Source organism: Squalius cephalus (genome assembly GCF_949319135.1).
Source record: "Squalius cephalus genome assembly, chromosome: 5".
In the NCBI taxonomy this organism is placed as follows: domain Eukaryota; kingdom Metazoa; phylum Chordata; class Actinopteri; order Cypriniformes; family Leuciscidae; genus Squalius; species Squalius cephalus.
Genome location: NC_137126.1, coordinates 39,975,096 through 40,001,989, shown reverse-complemented (window position 1 = coordinate 40,001,989; position 26,894 = coordinate 39,975,096). Strand labels below are relative to the sequence as shown.

Below are 26,894 nucleotides of genomic sequence, written 5' to 3'. Positions count from 1 at the left end.
TAATACTCTTTCAGAGCATCTTTGGCTAAAGTTTTCTCTTTTTTTTCTTCAAATAATCTGCAGTTTATCACTCACACTCCGTCATCACCTACTGTCCCAAATCGACTGCATACCTGGCTTACATGCCTGCATACTTTCTTCTGATGTTTAAACATTCTTGACTATTTGCTGCTTTGCTGCCCTTCTGCTTCATTCCTCCTCCTGTTTCTCTATATTTCTTCCTTCATTTCCCATGTGTAGGTGGTTTCTGCCATATGTTCTCCAGTGGCTGGCTGAGAATGAGGAAGTGTCAATGGAGTTTATGCATGGAGCCCTTGAGAGGGATAAAAGAGAGGGGGTATGGTTCAGCAACTAACTTTTCTGTGTGGTTTGCTCTCTTATAAATTGCTTCTTGGCTGTTGGTCTAGGATCTAAAACATGGTTTGTCAAATAAAATTGCTGCGTGCTGTCTACCACCTGTAAGACTGTTGAATTTTATTAAAATGAACAGACTTCAAATTTGCTTTGAGTCATTTAAAGGTCAAATGCTTTTTAACATGCCTTCATCGTTTATTTTTGATAAGGAATGATAAGGACTTTTCGAAGGAATTTCTATGTATACGATATTGTTCAAAAGTTTAGGGCTGGTACATTTTTAAATGTTTTTGAAAGAATTTATACTCACCAAGGCTGCATTTATTGTGAAATATAATTACAATTTAAAATAATTGTTTTCAATTTTTTTATATATACATTTTAAAATGTAATTTATTCCTGTGATGGCAAAGCAGAATTGTCGGCATCATTACTCCAGTCTTCAGTGTCACATGATTCTTCAGAAATCATTCTAATATTCTGATTTGTTGCTTTGCTGCTTAATATTTTTGTGAAAACTGTGCTGCATATTTTCAGTATTCTTTGATGAATAAAGTAAAAAAAAAAAAAAAAAAAACAGCATTTATTTAGAAAAAATCTATTTTTAACATTATAGATGTTTTTTGCTGTCACAATTTATCAGTTTAATGCATCCTTGATGAGTAAAAATATTATTATTTTATGAAATTACAGCTGCTTCAGTGGTGTCATTTCCACCAGACTACACCATTTTGTCCTAATATATTAGGGCTGTCAAACGATTAATCGCGATTAATCGCATCCAAAATAAAAGTTTGTGTTTACATAATATATGTGTGTGTATGGATTATAATTATTTTCTATATATAAATACACACACATGCATATATATTTAAGAAAAATGTGTTATTTATATATAAAATATTTATATATAATATAAATTATATATAATATAAATATATATACACAGTATATACATGCAAATATTTCTTAAATATATACATGCATGTGGGTGTATTTATATATAGAAAATAATTATACACCGTACACACACATATATTATGTAAAAACAAACTTTTATTTTGGATGCGATTAATCGCGATTAATCGTTTGACAGCCCTAATATATATATATATTACTCAAAGTAATTATTTACTTAAGGGAAAAACTTTTAAAAGAAGAGCATGTCTAAGATAAATTTTGAAACGGGATATCTGTGAAGGAAACATAGAAAAACGTCTCAGGTTACGACTGTAACCTATGTTCCCTGAGAACAGGGAACGAGACACTACGTCAGAATGACGCTATGGGGAACGCCTCAGGCGTGACAGGTGTCTGAAATAAATATCAACTCACGTCAATTATGTTGACCGGCGACAGCCCGTGCGTCATCAGCTTGAATGATGAGCGCGCGACCTGGATGTATAAAGGGGAGCCTTGCACACATGACAACATCCTATCGTCTGAAGGGACTGTTGCAGGCAGGCCCCGAGGCATGGCAGGAAGACGTAGTGTCTCGTTCCCTGTTCTCAGGGAACATAGGTTACAGTCGTAACCTGAGACGTTCCCTTTCGAAAGGGAACTCTACACTACGTCAGAATGACGCTATGGGGAACGATATACCAACGCCACCATGCTGAGGGGAGTGCATGCCCAAAGGCAGTGACAACTGTCCGAACCAGTAATTCAGAAAACACTGGAACCACTCACCCTTAGGTCACAACGGGCTGTCAGTGACAGCACTCCCTACCGGTCATAGCCCAAGCTAATGAACCAAGAAACCGCCAGAACATAGTTAATGGGGGGTATATCTGGGCCAGCTCAAAGGCTTAGGACCACAGCTTCCAAAAGAAGGGGTCCCTTCTAGGGAGTGTGGCTAGGGGGCCCAGGGGACTCCCAGCCAGTCACTATTCAGGGGAGCGTGTCACCTGAAATACCACCAGGCAGGCCTGACCTGGTGTCACTACATAAGACACTAGAGTCTGGCCACTTCCTGTCTGTCTGAAGACAGAGCCTCTGGACACTTGCCTTAAGAAGGCATCCAACCCGAGGGACTGCAGAACAGGCAGTGAACCACTCAGCCTGGATCTCAGAGACGGGACATCCTGGAGAGTATGACTCAGCATAGTGCTTTACAACCCTTGCCAGCGAGGGGAGTCTCTCTACTCGATCCATGGATCTACCCAGTGTTTGTGTTTCAAAACACTGAGGAGGCCTGTGAGGGCCTAAAGGGAGCTACCTCCAGGAAGGCCTGGTAGGACCTCTAACCTGGCGACCACAACATGGGGGAGCTTGTATTCAACCACAATATGTGGGAGCTTACCTTCAGGAAGGCCGGTGAGGCCTCTGACCTGGCAACCACAACATGTGGGAGCTCATATCAGGAAGGCCGGTGAGGCTTCTAACCTGGCGACCATAGCATGTGGGAGCTCCTATCAGGAAGGCCGGTGAGGCCTATAACCTGGCGACCACAACATGTGGGAGCTCATATCAGGAAGGCCGGTGAGGCCTCTAACCTGGTGACCACAGCATGTGGGAGCTCCTATCAGGAAGGCCGGTGAGGCCTCTAACCTGGCGACCACATCATGTGGGAGCTCATATCAGGAAGGCCGGTGAGGCCTCTAACCTGGCGACCACAGGATGTGGGAGCTCACTTTCAGAAAGGGAATAAAGCGTACAGCGCACAACCCTTACCATAAAAAATGAAAATAGAAAGTACATGAAAGAAAGTGCATGTACTTAGCCATTCTGAACCCAAGAAGGCCTGATGAGGCCTCTAACCTGGCGACCACAGCATGTGGGAGCTCATACTCGGGAAGGCCGGTGAGGCCTGTAACACGGTGACCACAGTGTGTGGGAGCTCATCAGAATGTGGAAGTAAGCTAGAGCAAAAAGTCTGTCGTAATAAAGTGACGACAGGACGTATCTAGAATGGGACCCGAAGTGAAAGACCAGGGTCTGAGCCACATAGGAAGGGACAGAAGCGATACGCGCATGACCCTTACCATAGAAAATGGATTTAGAAAATACACAAGACATAAGTCGTGTGACTTACCATAAGCATGGTTTAAAAAAGGTACGGAACGTATGTACCAAAAAGGAATGAAGTAAAGGTTTGCACGTACTTCATCACTCTAAAACACAGTATGTGTGAGCCCACATTCGGGAAGGCCGGATGAGGCCTGTAACCTGACATGTAAAAGCTCAAACCCAGGAAGGCCTGGTAAGGCCTGTAACCAGGGAACCACCGTACGTGGGAACCTATAATCAGGAAAGCCAGAAGAAGCCTGCAACCTGATAGACACAATACGTGGGAGTTCTCATTCAGTAAGGCCTGGTGAGGCCTGCCACCTGACATGAAAGAACTCATAACCAGGAAGGCCGCAGAGGCCTAAAGCCTGGTGACCACTAATTGTGGAAGGTTAAAACTCAGGAAGTCCGGTGAGGCCTGTGACCTAACGACCACCGCACGTGGGAGCTCAAATTCAAGAAGGCCTGGTGAGGCCTATAACTTGATAATCACAGTAAGTGGAAGCTCACAGCATGTAGGAGCTCACATTCAGGAAGGCCGGCGAGGCCTGTAACCGGACATGTGAAGGCTCCTAACCAAGAAGGCCTGGTGAGGCCTATAACCTGGTGACTACAGTATGTGGGAGCTCATATACAACCACAGTATGTGGGAGCTCATACTCAGGAAGGCCTGGTGAGGCCTCTGACCTGATAACCACAGAATGTGGGAGCTCATAACCAGGAAGGCCAGATGAGGCCTGTAACCTGATGACCACAGTATGTAGGAGCTCACATTCAGGAAGGCCGGTGAAGCCTGTAACCTGACATGTGGAGGCTCGTAACCAGGAAGGCCTGGTGAGGCCTATAACCTGGCAACTACAGTATGTGGGAGCTCATATTCAACCACAGTATGTGGGAGCTCATACTCAAGAAGGCCTAGTGAGGCCTGTGACCTGACAACCACAGCATGTGGGAGCTCATATTCAACCAAAATATGTGGAAGCTCTCATTCAGGAAGGCCTGGTGAGGCCTCTGACCTGATAACCATAGAATGTGGAGGCTCATATTCAAGAAGGCCTGGTGAGGCCTAAAACTTGATAACCACAGAATGTGGGAGCTCATATTCAACCACAGTATGTGAGAGCTATACTCAGGAAGGCCTAGTGAGGCCTATGACCTGATAACCACAGTATGTGGGAGCTCATATTCAACCACAGTATGTGGGAGCTCATAATCAAGAAGGCCTGGTAAGGCCTATAACTTGATAACCACAGTAAGTGGAAGCTCACAGTATGTAGGAGCTCACATTCAGGAAGGCCGGCGAGGCCCGAAACCTGACATGTGAAGGCTCCTAACCAAGAAGGCCTGGTGAGGCCTATAACCTGGCGACTACAGTATGTGGGAGCTCATGTACAACCACAGTATGAGGGAGCTCACATTCAGGAAGGCCGGCGAGGCCCGAAACCTGACATGTGAAGGCTCCTAACCAAGAAGGCCTGGTGAGGCCTATAACCTGGCGACTACAGTATGTGGGAGCTCATATACAACCACAGTATGTGGGAGCTCATACTCAGGAAGGCCTGGTGAGGCCTGTAACCTGATGACCACAGTATGTAGGAGCTCACATTCAGGAAGGCCGGTGAAGCCTGTAACCTGACATGTGGAGGCTCGTAACCAGGAAGGCCTGGTGAGGCCTATAACCTGGCGACTACAGTATGTGGGAGCTCATAACCAGGAAGGCCTGGCGAGGCCTGTAACGTGGCGACCACCGTGTATGGGAGCTCATATTCAGGAAGGCCTAGTAAGGCCTGTAACCTGATATCCCAGTATGTGGGAGCTCATAACCAGGAAGGCCGGATGAGGCCTGTAACCTGGCGACCACAGAATGTGGGAGCTCACATTCAGGAAGGCCAGTGAGGCCTGTAACCTGACATGTGGAAGCTCATAACCAGGAAGGCCTGGTGAGGCCTATAACCTGGCAACTACAGTATGTGGGAGCTCATTTTCAAGAAGGCCTGGTGAGGCCTCTGACCTGATAACCACAGAATGTGGGAACACATTTTCAGCCACAGTGTGTGGGAGCTCATATTCAGGAAGGCCTAGTGGGGCCTCTGACCTGCTAACCACAATATATGGGAGTTCAACCACAATATAAATTTTTTTTTTTTTTTTTTAAGAAGACTGTCTGGTCAAGGAGGCCTGCAAAGGCCTACTACCTGCCATACAGCACCTCCAAAAATCTTATTTTTACCTTCTTACCAAACACATGCCCCCAAACTCTATACAGGATACTCGGTCTGTAAGAGAAACAGAAATATGTTATTTGCGCACAAAAAACATTATACAAAGAAGACCAGACAGTACACCTGCGGCGTGTAAAGTAAAGACACGTCAGGAACTCTCTCTTTTCCAAAAGAGTACCTGGGTTAACCACTTACATGCCTGAAAGAGGCGCTTCTACTAACCAGGCTGAAAGGGGGGCCATCAGACATGATATTCATCATAGACCCAGCCCCAGGCCTGATGTAAGAGACGCCTGGGGAACATCAGAAGAAGGCATCCGGGGGGATCATCCCTAGCGCCGCTGAGTGCGCTTTTGCTGGATGACCTCCCTCAGATCCTTCTTCCTGCGGGAACTGCGTCTCCTCTGTGACCTACTCCGGACCGGAGGAGGCGCACGAGAAGAGACGCTGGCCCTCTGGGCCTGTCTATGGCCCTCAGACCCAGACTGGCCAGGCCTGCCCGCCTGTTTGGGCGCGGACTCGGATCTCAGCGGTATGCAGCTCTTGAATGCAGCTGAGCGCGCCCTCGCCTCCCTGAACTTTTCAACCACCGTCTGAACGGAGGGGCCAAAAAGTTCAGCGGGCGAAACCGGCGAATCGAGAAGAAAGGTCTTCTCTTTCTCCCCGATGTCGGCCAGGTTAAGCCACAGATGTCTCTCCGTGGCCACCATAGCCGCCATTGACCGGCCAATGGCGGCAGCAGATTGTTTGGTAGCCCGGAGAGCCAGATCCGTGGTACGGCGCAGCTCAATAACCGCCTCAGGGGACAGTCCTGCCCCCTGGTCGAGATCCCGCAGCAGGTCGGCCTGGTATGCCTGTAACACAGCGAGTGTGTGCAGAGCAGCACCGGCCTGACCTGCTGCAGTGTATGCTCTGCCATTCAAGCGCGAAGTTATTTTAAGCGGCTTGGATGGCAGGGTAGGAGCTCTTAGTGTCGATGCCTGCCCAGAGACGAGATAGTTAGCCAACGTCTCGTCAACGGGCGGCATCGACACATACCCATGCTCCGCAGCTCCATCCACAGCAGCGAAACTACCCCGCTGATGTGGATGAATACGAGCGGAGTACGGGTTCTTCCATGCCTTCTTGATCTCAGCATGGAGATCTGGAAGGAATGGAAGGCTCACCTGAGCTGGTGGCCTATGGCTGGAAAGAAACCGATCGTCGAGACGACCACGAGCGGTTTCTTCCCTGACGCGCCTCCACGGCAGCTGCAAACTGTCGGTGGCGCGCCCCATAACATCCACCAGCTCCGCATACACAGGGCAGGATGGTTGAGATGGCTCAGTATCTGCCAGACTGACGACATCAATCATTTCCTGCCCGTCCGGAAGAGCAGCAGCTGCAGACGCATTTGGTGATAGTGATAACACGTCATCATCTACCTGCAGCTCATTCTCGTCAGTGGACGAGCTGTCTGAGAGGTGAACCTCCCTCTCAAGACGCTCGGCCAGCTCCTTCTGAGACCCCCATGATGAGAGTCGCCGCTGAGCCTCAGCCCGAGCGGGACCCGCACCACGCGGCTCAGAAGCTGAACCCTCTTCCCTCGAGAAAAGGGTCAGACGAGAGCGGAGAGTCTTCAAAGAAAAACTCTCACAGTTCGCACAAAAAGCTCTCTCGAGAGCCTCTCGTGCATGCTCTTCACCCAAACAAACAACGCACAGATCGTGTGTGTCACCCGGCGTCAAAAACCTTGGGCACGGGTCTGCACACTTACGGAAGCCCTGCTTCTTCTCTGTACGTTTCATTTTAATATTCACTGTAAGCGATATTCTTACCAGACAAAAACAGTCCCTGAAGACGAAAAGATGTTGTCATGTGTGGAAGGCTCCCCTTTATACATCCAGGTCGCGCGCTCATCATTCAAGCTGATGACGCACGGGCTGTCGCCGGTCAACATAATTGACGTGAGTTGATATTTATTTCAGACACCTGTCACGCCTGAGGCGTTCCCCATAGCGTCATTCTGACGTAGTGTAGAGTTCCCTTTCGAAAGGGAATCAAGATTAATATAACTTTTGAACATAATATTTTTTCATCATTTCCAATCAAGTATTGTAAAGGTGAGAAAATACTATTTATTTCTGTTTATTTAGGTTACATAAAATGCTGTCATAAAATCATGACTTTCAGAAAAACAAAACTTCTGTTGTGTATGTATGTCCAGGTTTGGACCTTGAGAGTAGACACATTAAATTAGCATATAAAAAAAAGTTCTTCTTCCTTGCTTTTCCACAGTTCCAGCAGACATCTGAGCATGCGTTGTTCTCCTGTTCAGTCGTGGACATCTTCACTCAGCTCAACCAAAGCTTTGAGATCATCAAGAAACTAGATTGTCCTGATCCTGCAGTGGTCGCCCAGTACAACCGACGCTTTGCCAAGGTGAAAACCAGGAGCAGGGAATGTCAGAAAGATGATAGATGTAAAAGGGAGGCAAAAGAAATATGAGCTGTCTTTAGACCATCACCATCTGTTAATAAGCCTGTCAGTCATATTTAACATAGACGTCTGATGCAGAGACATCTTTGTTGAAGCCCACACAGGTTTTGTTGGAGCTGAGATGTATTTACATTTTATTAGATTTTAGTGAGGACATGACTAAATACTAAATAGAATAGTTTTTTTTTATATCACTTTTTTCAGTAATCAGCATATTGAGGTCTATCTCAGGGAACAAAACAGCAGCTTAATGCATCTGCCCATGAAAATTCATTAGTTTTCAACAACCAAGTCAATTTATCTGCCATTCCAGATTACCAGCTCTATGAGGTGTAGTTCATTTACTCTACATAATGTTTACGTGTCATATCTGTTCTTTCTTTTCATTGTTTCCCCCTTTCACTGTCAGACTATAACTAAAGTGCTCCTGCAGTATTGTGCTATTCTAACCAAGAGCTTCTCCTCCTATTGTGAGAAAGAAAAGACGGTGAGTGCTGACAAAAAAAAAAGTGTTAAGACTAGTCAAACACTATATTTGTTGCTAAAATGTTGTGTGGTTAAGAGTCCAATTAGGCTTAAATTCTGTCTTGTCTTTTTCTCTATCTTTGTGTTGTTCACTCCCTCCTGCATCTCCCGCAGCCGTGTGTGTTGATGAATAACGTTCAACAGATACGTGTGATGTTGGAGAAGATGTTTGAATCTATGGGGGCCAAACAGGTGAGGGAAATATGAAGTGATAACAGCTAATGACAGGGCGAATAGGAGATGAGGGGTAATGGAAGTTAAAGTTAACTGTGTGGCAACATTTTTATATATATATATATATAGGCAACAAAAGTATGGTGCTTTATAATGTACACTACTATTCAAAAGTTTGGGATCGATAAGATGTTTTTGAAAGAAGTCTCTTATGTTCACCAAAACAAAAATTTATTTGATCAAAAATACAAAAAAACACCAATATTATAAAGTATTATTTCAATTTAAAATGATCGTTTTCCATTTTAATATATTTGATATGTAATTTTTATTTCTGTGATAGCTAAGCTTACTCCAGTCCTCAGCGTCACTTGATCCTTCTGAAATCGTTCTAACATGCTTATCTGATACTCTAAAATTATCTAATTACTATTATTTCAGGATTCTTTGTTGAATGGAAAGAACTTCAGTTTTTAGAAATAGAATCTTTTGTAACATTATGAAGGTCTCAACTGTCACATTTGATCAGATTAATGCATCCTTTCTGAATAAAAGTATTAATTTCTTTAAAAAAAATAATACTGTCTTACTGACCCCAAACTAAGACCCTAAACTTGAATGGTAGTGTACCTCATTTAGCCAAAAAATCTAAGACAGTGTCACAAGTACCCAAGTACCCTTTACTCTTTCACCACCAGCGGGTTTTTTTTTTTTTTTTGCCAGCCACCTCCAGCATTTTTGGTAATTTTCACAAAAATTTCATGGCCCCCAGAATATTTTGTGAATATGAATATCTGAGCATGCAATATGTCCAAAGAAAGAACTGAATCTCTGCTTTTAAACAAACTTCTAGCCTCATGCATTATTTTTAATCAACACTTTCATAAAAAAGCAACATTTTGAGCAAAAAACTGAGCAAATTGCGTTTTTGTCAAAGACTACGTCTGGATCAGATTCAGATCGATGATCAAAACACAGTTGGAGTTGAGTCCATTGTTGAGTCCACAGTTGGAGTTGAGTTGAGTCCATTAACTAAGCTTTCACATTAATGCATTTCCTGGGTTGACATTTCATCTAGTAACATTAGGCCATTTTGAAATGCTGTTTTATTGTTGATCATCGCATTCTTTTTTATATGCATCTGCTCACATATGAGATCACTTATTTCTGCTTCTTCTTTGCCTGTGTTTTGATTTTGGAGATACTGTAGCCGTTCAGGAGAGGTGTGATAACGCTCCCTACCTTATAACACTGATAACTAATTTATGAAGCGTTTTCTCATAAATGATGAGATAACTAGTCAATGGAAGGAAAGAGTTAATGGATAAGGCAGTACCAGAATGCTCTTATTTATCCTGTTTTTGTGGGTATTTTTATGCTCCTTAGAGGATCGAGGAGTTTGCATAGCAACAACATGCTAACATCAGAGTTAGTTGAGTTTTGTGTGCTTTAGTCTATGAAAATTGATTTTTTGCTTTGATGAAGATGGACCTACTGGCATTTTGCGCTTGATATGTTTGTGGTGAACAATGAATTGAATGTTCATTATCATTCAAATGTTACATACCTTTTTGAAGATTCTGTTAAATCATCTGCTTAAGAGACATTTCTGATGTCAGTCTGTTTCTCAGTTTTTGTATGCATTTTGTGGGTGTGTGTGTTTGTGTGGTGAATGAGTATCCTAGCTGAGCTAACCATATATGTATTTTTGTGTGTGTGTGTGTGTGTGTAGTTTACTGCTGAGGAAGAGAGGGTAGGTCAAGAGATGTATTTTAAGATGAACCATCCCTAATCCTCTGTGTGATTTTGTGCCTTACTACAGTATGTGTTGTATTTAGACCTTTTCACTAGGTTGTAGTGCCCTTGTTGTTCCACTTTAGTGCCGCCCATATGGTTCAGTTTTCCGTAGTGTTGTTCTCTTAGTATAAAATCCCTAAAACACTAACTTTGATCTCTCCTTTTGCTCCCAGCTGGAGAATGAGGAGGAGCCTGAGGACGATGAGGAGGTGTGTCGAGAGAGAGAGTGTTTACGGATAGGGTCCCAAATTAACTTCCAATTACCTATATTGACCATATTGACCCATAAATATTTTGGTCAATTTACAATAAGGTTTCCTATGTTAACATTAGTTAAATGCTGTATATTATCTAACAATGACTAATTCTTCTACAACATTTATTAATCATATCTAATGTTAATGTACTAATACATTTTTCAAATCAAATGTTGTATCTGTTAACATTAGTTAATACACTATGAACTAACATGAACATGAATATTTTCATTATGTAACATTAACAAAGGTTAATAAATGCTGTAAAAATGTATATACGCATTGTTAGTTCATATTAGTTAAAGGGTTAGTTCACCCAAAAATTTTCATCATTTACTCACCACTTTCATTCATCTTCGGAACACAAATGAAGATATTTTAAATGAAATCTGAAAGCTTTCTGTCTCTCCATTGACAGCTATGCAACTACCACTTTGACGCTTCAAGAGCTTTTTGAAGCGTCAAAGTGGGTAGTTGCGTAGCTCTCAATAGAGAGACAGAAAGCTTTCAGATTTCATTAAAATATCTTCATTTGTGTTCCGAAGAAAAACAAAAGATTTACTTTGGAATGACATGAGGGTGTGAAAATGATGATAATTTTCATCTTTCATCTTCACCTTTAATGCATTAACTACTTTTAACAAAGAGACCTTATTGTAAAGTGTTACTAATATTATATTTATTTCCCTTAGACATTAAAATGTGTGGTGCATTTTTTTTTTTAAATCCCCATTTATCATGATTTTGTTACTCATGTTTTCATTGCAATGCTTTTATTTGGTGCTTGGCCACATTTAATAATATTTTGGCCTTGTAAACTATAATTTCTTTCTTCCTGTTAGGCAATAACTGTGTGTGTGTGTGTGTGTGTGTGTGTGTGTGTGTGTGTGTGTGTGTGTGTGTGTGTGTGTGTGTGTGTGTGTACAAATGCAAACGTGGTCTTGTTTGAGCGTATTTGTTGAAAGCTGGGGGTCACAAACACAAAATTCTGTTTCTTTTGGTCTCCCTCTGCTCAGGCCATCACTGATGATGAAGGCAATGAGGTCTGTACACTCAACACTGGTACAGAGGAGTGTGTAATGCTATGAGTGTGTGTGTGTGTGTGTGGGGGTGTTTTGCAAGATTTTGTGTTAATCAACGAGGCAGTAAAAGCCTTCTGCTACCACCTATCACCTTGTTTTCTGTTTTGTTCTTTGTTTTCCCTATTACTCATCTTGTTCTTTATTTCTCATTACTAGTCGGATGAATCAGATGCTAAGGTGAGAAACAGGCATATGTCTCACCTGATGCGCTTCCTTATGAAGCTGTTTATCAAGCATATGAACCATTATAAATAGCTGACAGACACATGCAGTGACAAAGTGACTGGATGCAATGCAGCAATTACCATACAGTATATGCATACTAGCAAGTTGTTGACAGTACAGAGACAGAGTGTTGCAAAGTTTAGGTTTTTTAAAGATGTTTTTATTTTCACCAAGGCTATATTTATTTGGTCAAAATACAGTAAAAACTGTAATATTGTGAAATATTGTTAAGATATTTCTATTTAATATATTTATATATTTTATTTACGCCAGTCTTCAGTCACATGATCCTTCAGAAATAATTTTAATTTGCTGGTTTGGTGCTCAAGTAAAAAAAAAAAATATTATTGTAAATGTTGAAACAGTAGTGCTGCTTAATATTTTTGTGGAAACCATGATGCATTTTTCAGAACGGCATTTATTTGAAATGAAATTATTTTTGTAACCTTGAAAAAAAAGTCGTTACTGTGACTTTTGACCAATTTAATACATCCTTGCTGAATAAAAGTATTAATTTCTTTAAAAAATAAAAAACAAATTTGACTGACCCCAAACATTTAACTAGTGTAATTGAAGCTGCATTTAATTTTCATATGTTCTTGTCATTTTATTTTTATGTGTATCAGTGTTTTAATTGTTTAGTTTCTATGTTTATTTATGTTTTTGTCTGCATTCTGTATCCACTTCTTTCCTATCAGTCTGGAATTTCGGATTCAGAAGGATCAGAGGTACGTTAAGAGAACGTCTGCACTTTTTAGAAGATGCACTAAAATCAAAAGCTGTGCTGATATATAGTTATCTATCAGGTTTTCATGTACTCATTTCATTCTTGTCTTGTTTTTGTGAAATGCAAGGACAGATTGTGGCTGTGTACGAAATTGCATACTCTCTTGAGTAGGTCATTTTTATGAACAAGTATTTGCTTTGCGACAGATAAAAAAGTATGTTCTATATAGTATGAATGTGCGTAGTATGAATGTAATTCGGATGTACTACATTCGCCATGTTGTCATTGACATGTGACCTACCAGCGTCAGTTACGTCGCTTCACTGCCATTCACAAATCCTCTCCCGTGGCCTCATAGTAAAGTGTCCATCGTATGCACACTGCAGAATCTCGGCGGAAGAAGGTCATCCGGGTTCTTTTTTACCTACTCAGTATTTTATGAATACTATGAATTTGGACATACTACTTTTGTCACATACTGTTTTTCACCAACTAGTAGGGAAGTATGCGATTTTGGATCCAGCCAGAATAAAGACTAAACACAGGGATTAAAACAGAATGGTAAAAAATTTTGAGTGAACTATTCCTTTAAAACTAAAGGTGATTAAGTCAAATATAGACCAGACGGGTCTTTAGATTGCAGTCACACTCTGTCGTGCACATTAAAGCTTAATTGACCTGTTAATTGCGACCAGATAATTTAATGTAGCACTAAAGCTTTAAAAGGATTTGTGCCTTAGTTGATTCCCGTATCCCACAAAGAGCAATAACTCGAAATAAGAGCATTAGTGAGGAATAAAAGATGTTGGTTCTCTGTGTTCATACAGTAAATAGAGTTATATTGATTAGATATCAATATTGATTAGATTAGATACAAATGCTATATTTTAAATTGGAGGTGTGTGAGTACTCTGTGTGACGTGACCTGTGGAGTTTGTGTTCTAGGCTCCAGCTGTGATGTTAATGATTGCAGCTGGGTTAACAGCATTCCAATTAAAACACAACTCCACATACTGAAAAGTTACACTATAAAAGATCTTGAAAGTCCATTGAATAGAAATCAAATACTCTAGGGGTGAATTCACTGAACAGTTGGGACACGTTTGCACATGGTATTTCAGCACAAGCTCCCACATCTTATTCACTAACCACCCGTAATCCAGTTAAATCAGACACTATCTGCTATCCGTGTCCTGTTTAAGTCATCATCAGTCTTCTCAGCACAAACGCACTTCCTTTTTGTGTGTAAATTAGGTTTACGTTGCACCTTATTTAGAGAAATTGGTGTCTTTTCTGTTTGGCGCATTTCAAGGTTCAAGGTTAATTTATTGTCATTCCATACACATTTTCACATGAAGGAACGAAACTAAGTACTAAGGTCCCGGTCAAAACACAAGATAAAAATATTAACCAATAAAACATTAGAAACTAGAGTGTATGTCTAAGCAGCTTCGTCAATAAATAGCACAATAGCAATACAATTTATCTGATTTACATATTTCCCTTAGTGAATCGAGCCATAAAACTATGCAGACTGCACAATATATTTTATAATTTTCACTTTTTTTTTTTTAATCTGTGTATTTAATATTAAGTTGTTGTAAGAGTTTTGGGGGTTTAAAGACTCAAATCAAGGAACGTTTTTGAGTAGATTGGTGTTTCTAATTGGTGACGCACTGGATTGTAATTTGAAAATGTATGATGTATTTTTATCTGTAGATTGACAACAAAGAGAAGGAGAATAAGGTTGGTTTTGTAAAGAAAGATTTGACTTGTGTAGTGGCTATATTGTGTTTTGAAACCCAGTTGGTCAGTGCCTTGTGCCTTGTTTACCTTGATTATCTTTTATTCCCATCGTTTCCTATCCTCCCTTCAGTATTGTATAAAACACGTGGTCAATAATAATAGTTAGTTAACCAAAGATTAGTTGCGTTTAATACTGTGGTGTCACACGTCACTCCAAAGAAGTGAAATACAAGGCTTAGCAGACATTCTTCTAGTGTCCACACCTACAGTATGTGTCAATGTTTAGCTGTGTGGATTGTGTTATTGTGTCCAGCCATTTTAAAAGTCAGACGTGCACTGTCAGTATTCAATTAATTCTGCGTTTTAGAGATGATGCTTTGATGACAAATCTTCCTCTGTCCTTGAGTTTATGTGAGTCAGGTGTTGCCAGTCTCTCAGAGTGCATGGTCATATTCTTTAACAATGAACCTTTTGACTGGTATGGTGTGTGTGTGTGTGTGTGTGTACTTGTACAACTGTCTTTGTAAGGACCAGTTTGCGTTTCACTCCATCAGAGTGAGGACAAAGTGAGTAAAGTGATGACATTTTGTCCGATCCTCACTTTCTGAAACCCCTTTAAAGGCCTGTTTGAAGGTTAATGCTTGGTTCTAGGGATAAGGTTATTATTAGGTTAAGGGTAAAGGTTTGGGTAGGCACTTAGTTGTGATGGGTTGGGTTAGGGTAAGGAGCTAGAGATTGCATTGTTTCAATGAATGTTGTGTGTTGTGGTGTGGTGTGTTGTGTTGTGTTGTGTTTCTTTCTATTCCGGGGGGCACTTCAACCTGAATGCACACAGACTCATGGGGACTCGTGTCAGCGTGGTGACCTAAATTGTGGTCCCTATGAGGAAACAAGCTTATAAATCATACAGAATGAGGTTTTTTTTTTTGAGAATGTAAAAATGCAGAAAGTTTTCGGTGATGGGTAGATTTAGGGGTAGGGTTAGTGTAAGGGGATAGAAAATACAGTTTGTACTGTATAAGAACCATTACGTCCCCACAAAGATAGCGAACCAGACGTGTGTGTGTGGGATAGAAATAAATAAATACAGAGGCAGAGTCGTTTAATACCCATTTTAATAAAAAATAATTTATCTTACAAGCAATCAGTACTATAATATGTTTGTTGTATTAATATACATTACCATACAAAAGTTTGGGGTCAGTAAGTTTATTTGTTATTGTTTTTGTTTTATAAAGAAATCAATACATTTATTCAGCAAGGAAGCATTAAACTGATCAAAAGTGACTGTAAAGACATTTTTAATGTTACGAAAGTTTTCAAATAAATGCTGTTCATTTGAAATTTCTATTCATCAAAGAATCCTGAAAAAAAGAATCACTGTTTCCACAAAAATATTAAGCAGCAAAAATGTTTTCAACATTGATAATAATAAGAAATGTTTCTTTAGCACCATATCAGCATATTTAAAATGATTTTGCCAATGATTTTTATATATATATATATATATATATATATATTTATTTATTTATTTTTTTTTTTTTTTTTTTTTTTTTTTTAAATATATAAAATTATAAAAATTATATTTTAAATTTTAATATTCATATAAATTAATATTTCATGTTACTATTTTATTGTATTTTGATCAAATAAATGCAAGCCTTGGTGAGCATTTTTCAAAAACAAAATCTTACCGACACCAAACCTTTGATGCAGTATTACCATATAATAACTAAGTTTACATAATTGAAAAAAAAAATGCAGTGCGGTGGGTGAATGTCATTTTTAAATCAGATTAATCTGGGCCCAATTGTCCTAACCAGTTGGGACGATAAAAACCATCTATTCCTGCGACTCCAGTGAGCATTTTGACGTTTTGTTAGTCAGTTTCTTTAAATGAAACATCAAATATCTTCTGATTGCTGTTATTGTCATGTCACACAGCCGTTTTGCATTCTGGTTGTTGTGATTAGGCACATTTTTCAATTCCGCTCCGTCTAGCTTTTTTTAATGCACGAACACATACTATGTGAACAGCCCCTTGAGCATTCAGATGCTCCTGTTCAGAAATTCAGCTTTCATCTCTCCGTCACCCTCACCCCCTGCCATTCATCCATCTGTTATTGACTGTTGTTTTCACCATCTCTCCTTTCATCTGTATGTACAGCTTGACAGGCAGAAGGTGGGTTTATGTGAGCTAAATGCTTTAGTTTGATGTATGACCGTCGTAGTGTAGTAGTCCGTGTCGTCGTATCGGATGCTTTGTGCAGATGAATCAAATATTTAGGAAGCCAGTTTCTTCAACTTCTTCCTCTTATTTCCCAGTAGAATTATGTATCTACATCCTTCTTTCCTTCCCTCAATTCTGTATGCGGAAGATATTGTGTGTGAGTTCGTCTATGTGTGTATTTACATTTGTCAGATCTTTAAAGTTCTTCTTGGTTTGTTTTTGTTCTTATTGGCTCTTTATTCGTTCTTACTTTCTACAGTCTCTTGCGAAGAAAGAAAAGGTGCGTGCACTTACAGTATTTTGGGTTGCTCTGTACTTTACTTAAAGTTTGTGTATTTTATCACCTGAATGTCTATGGTGGTCACAGCCCTGGGGAGATGAGCACAAGTACTCTGAAGTGACAGCAATAATCCATCAAAAACTACTAGATGGGAGTGCAGCTGAAAGCATAGAATAGAATGCAAAGTCTTGAGATGACTTTTTAAGTTTAAGTAGTCCTAAAACACAGTGTTTGTGCTGCAAGATGCTACATGTTGCACATAGAACAACAATTAAAAAATGGTACCACTCCATTCAAGTTTGCACCCCTCAGAAATGGGGCAGATGGTCCCCAGTGGCATGTAGTGTTATTATTTAGTTTTATATATGTTACAATGAATTGAGACAACAAGGAGTCACTAAATTAATCAAAATATAACTTTTTTTGACATTATAAATGTCCTTAATGTCTATTTGAAATAAATGCCCGTTCTTTTGAACTTTATCAGAGAATCCTGAAAAAAAAGTATCGGTTTATTTTTAAGCAATACGGTCGTTTTCAACATTGATAATAATAAGAAATGTTTCTTGAGCACCAAAACAGCATATTAAAATGAGATTAGAAGGATCATGTGACACTGAAGAGTGAAGTAGTGGCTGCTGAAAATTCAGCTTTGCTGTTACAGGAATAAATTACATTAAAATAGAAAACAGTCATATTTCACAATGTTTCTGTTTTTTTTTTTGTGTGTTTTGATCAAATAAAATTATATAGAGGATGATATGTATGTTTTTACCTAGTCATTAAAAATGATATCAGCGATATTAAAAATATTTAGCTTCTTGGCTCAGTTAGGGGATCTTCTTAAAGATAATTATGTGCTATAATAACCTAATTAGCAAATGTTTGCATTTATTTCCATTATTATATTGAGTAATGCATCATCATTCTGTAGATGCTAAAGTCATCTCTAAATATATTACAATTTAGCATTAGAGGACCATCTTTCCCTTGCCTTACCCTTTAACTGTGGTTACAGTTATTTATAAATGATACAATGTCTTACAATGTTTATTATAAGGCATTATGTAATGTATATGTGCTCATTTAGAGTTGACCTATGGTGCTTATAGTTCCTATGTTGTATGTGTATTTCAATGTTTTTGTGAGTCATTATGTGTTTGTTTCCATGTTCTGGCATCAGGGGGAAAAGAAGGACAAAGAGAAGGAGGTTTGTGTACACACACACACACACATACACACACACACACACACACACACACACACACACACACACACAAACACACACACACACACACAAACACACACAAACACAAACTCTCTCTCTCTCCATGTGTGTTTTTCTGTGGTAGCATTGCCCCATAGTCTCTGGATCAACAAGAGTCTGTGTGATATTGAATATAATTTTTTTCTCTGTCTCAAGGATGATAACACTACCACAGAGGTGGGTGATGGAGCTGAGGTAATAAGCTGATGTTTGTGTGTGTGTGTGTGTGTGTGTGTGTGTGTGTGTGTGTGTGTGGTACTTTCTGAAACATGATTGAACCAGGTCTCATTAGTGTGAGGATCAAGTGTGTGTATAAAATCTGATGGGAAGGAGAGATGTGTGTTGTTTTGCTGTAATCCTGTCCCTAGGGCTTCAGTACCTCATTGTCAGAGTCTTGTTTTTAGGTGGAATAGGATTCTTGTGCCCTGATGTGAAACAATTACCCATAATTCAAAGCTTAAATAATGATGTGCCTCAGGCAAACAATATGATTTAGCTGTTGTCAGTGAATAAATGATCATTGGTTTGGTAAACACAGTAACAGATGCTTATTAAACTTGTTTCTGTTGTCTTAGAGTGTTATTGTTGAGCAGAAGTCTGGAATACTCATTAGGAATATCCATGTATTTTTATGGGTAGTTTAAGGTAGTCTCGTGTCGGCAGAATTTTGACTGAATTCTGGTCAACTTTGCTACTTACTTTAGGCCAAAATTAGTGATGTGAAGTTTGAGTTCAATTATAACATATTTCCAATAGCCAAATTCGTCCACATATTCCGTCTTTGATCATATTTTGAATTTGCAAATCATTAAAATGCAACCAAAGACGAATTATGCAAAAATTATTAGTTCACCTCCCCTTCTGCGTCTTTTGGTCTGAGTCTTTTTATTCATTTCTCATGTGACAGATATATAGGCTATTTACAGGAAACAAAAATGATTTATTCACCCTGATACATATTTGGAGCAGAGTCTATTCATGATTGAAAGGATTTTGAATATGCACAATTATGATAAAATGAACAAGTCATTTAAAAGAAAAAAAAAAAAACATCATTCAAAATGAACAAAACATTCATGACCGACCCATGACTAGTCAAAACCACCCAGTTAGACTGGAAGAGTCGACATTATATATATATATTTTTTTTTTAAAGAAGTAGTAATTAAGACTTTTATGCGGGCAAGGATTCATTAAATTGATCAGAAGTGTAAAGACATTTATAATATTGTAAAATATTTCTATTTCAAATAAATGCTGTTCTTTTGGACTTTCTATTCATCAAAGAATCCTGGAAAAAAATCACGTTCCCACAAAAATATTAAAGGGTTAGTTCACCCAAAAATGAACATTCTGTCAGTAATTACTCACCCTCATGTTGTTCCAACCCCGTAAGACTTTCGCTCATCTTCGGAACACAAATTAAGATATTTTTGATGAAATCTGAGAGCTGTCTCACTCCCGCATAGGCTTGAAACTTGCCGGCCCAGAAAGTTAGTAAAGACAATGTTTAAAATGGTCCAAGTGACTACAGTGGCTCAACCATAAGTTTATCAAACGACGAGAATACTTTTTGTATTCAGATATCAATTACATAGAAGCCTATGAAGGAGTGAGCCAGCTCTCAAATTTCATCGAAAATATCTTAATTTGTGTTCTGAAGATGAACGAAAGTCTTAAGGGGTTGGAACAACATGAGGGTGAGTAATTCTGCTTAAAAAGCTTGTGAATTTTCATTTTTGGGTGAACTAACCCTTTAAGCAGCACAACTGTTTTCAACTGTGATAATAATAAGAAATGTTTCTTGAGCAGCAAATCAGCATATTAGAATTATTTCTGAAGGATCATGTGACACTGAAGACTGGAGTAATGATGCTGAAAATTCAAAGAAACGGAAAATGTAAAGTAAATTACATTTCAAAACATATTAAAATAGAAAACATGTATTTTAATTAGGTTTTTACTGTATTTTTGATCAAATAAAGGCAGCATTGGTGAGCAGTAGATACTTTGTTCAAAAATGTCTGAAAAGCATACTGACCCCAAACTTTTGAACGGTAATATAGTAGGGATGAATGCATATTCAGATAAAGCCTTTTTATTTTTTCTTCCTGAACTGACACTATGTTTTCTGGACTAACAGCTGCATTTACAAACCATAACCTTACTAAGAAATTAGTTGTCCGTCACTTCCCTCACATCACACAATACATTAGCTTCTGAAACTCACATAATCATTTTTTCACGTGTGATTTCACTAACTCTCAGAGATGGTGATATGCGCTGTCATATGGAGGTGTTACTGTAGATCCAGTCGCTTTTGGACTCCCGTTGTACAGTAGATTAGGCATCAGAACTATCAGATACTCAGATGCTATTGGAGTTTGAGTTTGACTTTGAATGTTTTTTTTTCCCCCATTTTATTTATTTTATTCTTCAGCCCAAATATGAGGGAAACGAGGTGTGTGAGGTTTCTCTTTCAGTTTAAACTTAAACATTCCTGCATATATCTCAATTCTAACATTCAGAAGCATCTGTGCCATTGAGGATTTGCTCAGCTGTATCATTTTTCTCTCTCTGCCTTTTCTTTTGTTTTCCTGTGTTATTTTAACTCTGTCTCTCGGTAGAAACAGGCAACAGTCGACACAAAAAAGGTGCGATAATCATCGTGTGTGTGTGAGTGTGTGTATGCATGTGTGAATGAGACAGTGTCATGTTGTTTTGCTAGAAGCCTGGCTATCTCTTCCCTCCTCCAGAGACTTTCCCTATCACCGTGATAGCATTGTGCAAACAGACACGCATGCATTTATAATCAGTTCTGTGCATTCATTGGCCCTAGTGCAAGTCCAGATGTATTTGTTCACTTAAGCCACAATTAACAATTTCCACTAAATTTTACAACCAGAAAGTGTCCAAATAAAAGTATATCTGTTATTTTATACTAACACTAAGATATTTTAGTAAAATGTTTTGCTTGAAAATTGCACTTTTGCTGTCTTTCTTTATATAATACCATTTTGTTTGATACTTTATTTATATATTGTGATTAAAGTGTCCAAATACTTTTTGGCGCCACTTTCTTGTGTAGATAAAGATGCTAATGTGCCATATTTTAAAACTTTTAGTGATGCTTTCGGATTTTAATAGCCATAGACTAGAAGACAAAGAACAAACAAGACCTACTTGAAAGTTTTCTCATTTTTACCACCCTGATTGCCAGAACCACTGTCGGTATTGTGCAATATATTTTAATTGTCTGTCTTCAGCACCATTAAACTGAATAAACAATAGTTACTGTTTTTCATTATGGGAATGAAAAAAGTAACTCCTGCACTCTTTGTCTTGGTATGCTTTAGTCCTGCTTTAATTAAGCTGTTGTTGGATCTGACAGATATATTGCTGAAGATTTTTCTTACCGTTGAAAAATGGTTTTAATAGAGAATGTATCCAATTTGTTTCACCTACATGATGCTGATGCGCTTGCAGAACCATGACAAACAGACATGGGGATTTTTCCCTACATCCTCTCCTCGCCTCTGCCTAGTTTAAGTGCCGTATTTTCTATTAAACTGACACTTCTTCCCGTGTGTGTGTATACGTGTTACTCTCTCAACAGCTCGACACAGAGGCTGCAGATATCCTCAATGATCTGCAAGGGAAGCTTAATTCTGTTCTGGATAACCTGAGTGCCATGTTTGTCAAGAGGTAAACTTAATTTTCTGTGCCTGAATTTCATCTGAATTTCATCTGAGTGTTCTGCTTAGAAATGTCACCTTTGTCATAGTAGCTTCTTCAGAAAGTAGGTTACTTTTTTGTTGTTTTTGTGTGTTGTGTTGCTTTGAAGTGTTTTTTTTTGTTTGTTTTTTTTGTTTTTTGCATTTTAAGCATTTTATTTATGTTTTGTACACTCCTGGGCAAAAAAAAAAAAAAAAAATGGACCAAGCCCAAAATGGTTAAACACTAAGCTTTTAATTGCCTTAACCACAAACTATTGGTCAGGAAATTAGCAACATTTAAGCAAATGCATTACTTAAAAAGCCATTGCTGTCTCAGGAAAAACATCAAAGGCTGAATGAAGTTGTTGGCACCAATACCCTTGTGTGTTTGTGTGTGTATATATATATATATATATATATATATATATATATAGCGCAGTTGCGCCTCTGGCGACCCTTTGCCGATCCAGTCCCCCTCTCTCTCCGCCCCATGCTTTCCTGTCTCATCTGCTCTGTCCTATCTAATAAAGGCACAAACATTCCAAAATCATAACTCATATATAAAAAAAAAAAAAGACAGAATGAAATATTTGGCAGAATATGGGAAGTTGTGTGTGGAGTGATGAATCACAATGAAACTCGAGTTGCATGGCGATGCTCCAGAGCCGTGTCTTCCAAAGAAAGCATCTGAGAAATATATAATAATAAATGCATCTCTACCCTAGTGAATCATGGAGGAAGAGTGTCATTGTGTGGGAAGCCTTTTTAGCTGCTGGTATTGATGATGCTTCACTGTGAAAGTCATTTAATGCTTTAGAGTTCAGGAGAATATTGCAGAATGGCTTGCTCCCCACAAATGAAAAGTTGTTATCTAAAGTATTTATATATTTTTCAACAAGTCAATGCTCCTGCCCAAACTGCAAAGACAACTAAGCAGTGGCTTGAGAACAAGTTCATCAGGCTCATGCTTTGGCCTGCTCTGAGTCCAGAACCCTATAGTGAATATTTGGCCTCACATCAAACTCAAACGAACTGGGAGACATTTGACAACTACTCATGAACTGTTTGAAGACATTGACATTGAGTGGAACACGGACTCTTCTTCCTGTAAAATTAGAATTGAATTTCGATTAGAATGGTCAAGACCATTAAAAGACCACTAAATATCATGCCATTTTTGGTTTGGGCCATTTGTTTGCCCTGGAGTGTATATACTATTACATTTATGCATGTTTGTAAATGCTATTATACTATTTTATTTTATATTTGACATTATTTTATTATATATTCATTTTGAGTGCTCTTACAGCTATATAATTGAATGCAATATAAACAGACTTTATAAAAAGTGTTACAGAAGACTCTATTTTGGAAATGCTGTCATAATCAGTCATCTTGTTTGTTGGCTTAATTTTAATCCTCAGTCTTTATTCCCATACAATTTCTTTCTGTCTGTACGTATAGTTTCCAGGCTCGTATAAACGTATGTATGCGCCAGATGGCGGAGATCCTGTACCAGATTAAAGGGCCTCTGAATCAGAACACTCGTAACACTGTGGAGGCTGATGCAGACAACGCACTGCGGCCGCTTATGGAGTTCCTCGACACAAAGTCAGTTCAGCTCAACTCCCTTCAGTTACATTTAGATCAATTCCGTTTCAGATCACTTGTCATTTGTTCCACACTAAGGGTCTTCACACTTATGTGTGCCTATTTATTTGGCACACTTGGTTTCCTGAACAAGAACAGAGGAAAGTGGAATAACAACCTGTCATGAGTTGAATGTCTTTGTACTGTATCTCACAAATTCCCAGGGAAATTCCCCAAATGTAACATTTACATGCATGTCTGTGTGCGATGTGTGTTGCAGCCTCAGCATCTTTGCAGACTCATGTGAGAAGACTGTGTTGAAGCGTGTGCTAAAGGACCTCTGGAAAAATGTTCTGATCTGCATGGAGAAAACGATTGTGTTACCTCAGAGCAGCGACAGTATAGTGAGTTATTTTACAGGACATGTACACATGATGTTTAGTGTTAGACACCAAAAACTAAACTGTTCATTTTTGCTTGTCCATGAAACATACAGTGATGCTCTGAGAATTGTTCCTGCTTTCACAACACTATATATGTTACTTTACTGGCACAAAGCAGTCATTATCAGTGTTTTTTTATTATTATTATTTCAATTGTCGGTATACTATCTAGGGATAGCAACGAGTACAGTAGCAATCCAAAGTGACAGTGATGATCATCAACACAAAAATTGCATAGCTTTTCCTCAAAATGAAAATGTTTAGTTTTATTTTAAGCATTTTGCATTTGTAAAATTTAAAGCCTCATTTTTAATTTCATGATGACCATTTTAAGTTGTAACATGTGGTCGGATTTTCAGATTTTTCCATTTGTCCAGTTTTTTTAAATTAAAAGATATTTTTAAATTGTGACTGCATCTCGAACTTGTACTGGTACAGACATCATGACCATAATGCTGTCCCTATAGTTAACACACACAATGTTTTTCAGCCAATGCTGGCAGTCAGATGTTTGAGATATTCTGGGTTTTGTTTTTGTTTTTACTACAGGGAGCTCAGCTTCTTACTGCTGCTAAGGAACTGTCCAAACTAAAGGTATTAACCATAAGTAAATGGGTAAAACATCTAATCTATAGCCTAAGAAAGTGTGTGAGGCTAATGTTTCTCTCTCACTATAGGGAGGGGTGGAGCCAAAGAGCTTGTCTCCAAGGCAATGTTTGATCATGGAGGCAGCACTGGACGCAATCAAGGTGTGTTGGTGGATACGGCATACCCGCTGAGTTACAACACATTAAAGTGTTGGCTTTCTGCTTAAAAACAGAACTGTCACAGCAAGTCAACATGTTGCACACTGCACCGGGGTTTGAGTTCTTCCAATTGTGTGTGTGTAATGAAAGTGTGTGTGGGTAGGAGAGCGAATTCAAGAAGCAATTTGAGAAAGCTGCTCACCACAGGCATGACATTTCACACGTAGTAACTTGGTCAGACAAAACAAGTTACTCTCTGTAGCACCTTTTTCAGTAGGAAATTCATGCTAATTTACTCTATTTACTCTCTCTCTCTCTCTCTCTCAAACTTGCTGCTGGGTAGCTGTTTTTCCATGCTGGTGGGAATGGTTTAAAAAAAGCGTATCTGGAGAAGAGCCCTGAGCTGTCATCGCTGCGTTATGCTCTCTCCCTATATACACAGACCACAGATGCTCTTATCAAGACGTTTGTGACAACACAACATGCTCAGGGTGAGATACATACACATGCACATATGTTCACTGGCTGACTTTTATCAAGCCTTTGCACATGGCCACACAATCTAAACTTTTTTTAAATGAAACATTTCTTCTCGCAGTTCAAAATGGAATGGGCATCAGGATCACCCCCAAAGAGAATGTTCGACCTGACCAAGGTGGGCCGGAAATGTCAAAATGATGAAATTTCTCGCTCACAAAATATTTTTATTTTAGCATATTTTTATTAATATATTAAATGTGTTTTATAAATGTTAGTTATTCCTGTGATTTCAAAGACGAATCTTTAGCAGCCATTACTCCAGTATTCAGTGTAAATGATCCTTCAGAAATCATTGTAATATGTGGATTTGCTGGTGTTGCTTAATTATTATTTTTAATTTTATTTTTAAATATTATTCAATATTTATATTATATTTTTTTGAATTTTAGGAGAAAATGCATTTCTGTTGCAACAAATCCCCTGCTCATTACATATTTGGTTAATAAAGATTTTGGCTAATTTGATAATGCTTCAGTAGAGTAAAATACTTTCAGCTTGGTTTTACAGTATAATTTTTAATAGCACATTTTACTTAATTTTTTAAAATCCATTTAATATAATTCCAATATTTTTTAATCACAATCATAAAAAGTGAAAACAGATTTTTTTTTTATATGCATATAATGTACAGGTTGAATGTACAGTATTTGTGAAATGAAGTGGTTTGATTGACAGGCTCCGGGGTTGAGCGGCCGATAGGGGAGTCAGTAATTCAGTTGGATTTGTCGCCTCCAGCTGGAAACACTGAGCAGAAACTCTGCGTCAGAGGTGAGAGCACTACAGGAAAGAAGAGATACATTTTCTCATCTGTGCCTTTAAGTGCCTGGTGAGATGATGATTTAATCCTGTAAACACCCCTGACATCGTTTTACAAACTCATTCTCTCTTTCTCTTTCAGTAATTGCAGTAAATGACATGAAATGGCAGACGTCAGGGATGTTTCGTCCATTTGTGGAGGTTAACCTGGTCGGCCCGCAGCTCGCAGAGAAGAAACGGAAATTCACAACCAAATCGAAAAACAACTGCTGGACTGCAAAGTACAATGAGGCATTTCAATTGTGAGTGAAAACAACTCTCATATGTAAATGTTACTCTATTTAAATGTGTGGTTTGTAGAGACTGCACGCCTACTGATATCTCCTAGTCGGTTTACTTGTCAAAACAATACCCGAGTTAGGCTACTTGAGTTTGTGAAAATAGGGTAACACTTTATTTTACAGTGTCCTTGTTACGTATGTTACATGTACTTACCGTAGTAATAACAGTAAATTAAATTTTACTTTTTAAATTAAATTTGCAACTAAACCTAAACCAAATTCCAATCCTACCCTAACCCTTTAGTAAGTACATAAAAGTATTTAATGTGTAATTCAGTACTTAAATGTATAATCACACTGTAACAATGACACCTTCAAATAAATTGTAACCAAAAATAGTTCATATCAACAAGTGTTTATTAATTGGCAGCCCAATGTTTGTTACAATT

At 38.8% G+C, this 26,894-nt stretch overlaps 1 protein-coding gene across 2 annotated transcripts in view; it reads left to right on the top strand.

The window, feature by feature from the left end:
* Nucleotides 1–26,894, top strand: part of unc13ba (unc-13 homolog Ba (C. elegans)) — a 73,729-nt gene that overhangs the window by 43,580 nt on the left and 3,255 nt on the right. The window contains exons 20-36 of one of the 2 annotated variants that reach the window (XM_079873140.1): nt 241–337; nt 7,863–8,006; nt 8,473–8,550; nt 8,703–8,780; nt 18,290–18,316; nt 18,530–18,568; nt 20,814–20,834; nt 21,001–21,027; nt 21,990–22,078; nt 23,554–23,700; nt 23,960–24,083; nt 24,672–24,716; nt 24,800–24,871; nt 25,212–25,359; nt 25,467–25,523; nt 26,084–26,176; nt 26,307–26,466. In XM_079873140.1, coding sequence (XP_079729266.1) covers nt 241–337; nt 7,863–8,006; nt 8,473–8,550; nt 8,703–8,780; nt 18,290–18,316; nt 18,530–18,568; nt 20,814–20,834; nt 21,001–21,027; nt 21,990–22,078; nt 23,554–23,700; nt 23,960–24,083; nt 24,672–24,716; nt 24,800–24,871; nt 25,212–25,359; nt 25,467–25,523; nt 26,084–26,176; nt 26,307–26,466 — 1,446 coding nt within the window. Of the gene's footprint in view, nt 1–240; nt 338–7,862; nt 8,007–8,472; nt 8,551–8,702; nt 8,781–10,494; nt 10,516–10,732; nt 10,769–11,832; nt 11,879–12,821; nt 12,852–14,569; nt 14,625–18,289; nt 18,317–18,529; nt 18,569–20,813; nt 20,835–21,000; nt 21,028–21,989; nt 22,079–23,553; nt 23,701–23,959; nt 24,084–24,671; nt 24,717–24,799; nt 24,872–25,211; nt 25,360–25,466; nt 25,524–26,083; nt 26,177–26,306; nt 26,467–26,894 lie in introns of those variants that run through there. The other variant, XM_079873141.1, reaches the window with a different exon arrangement.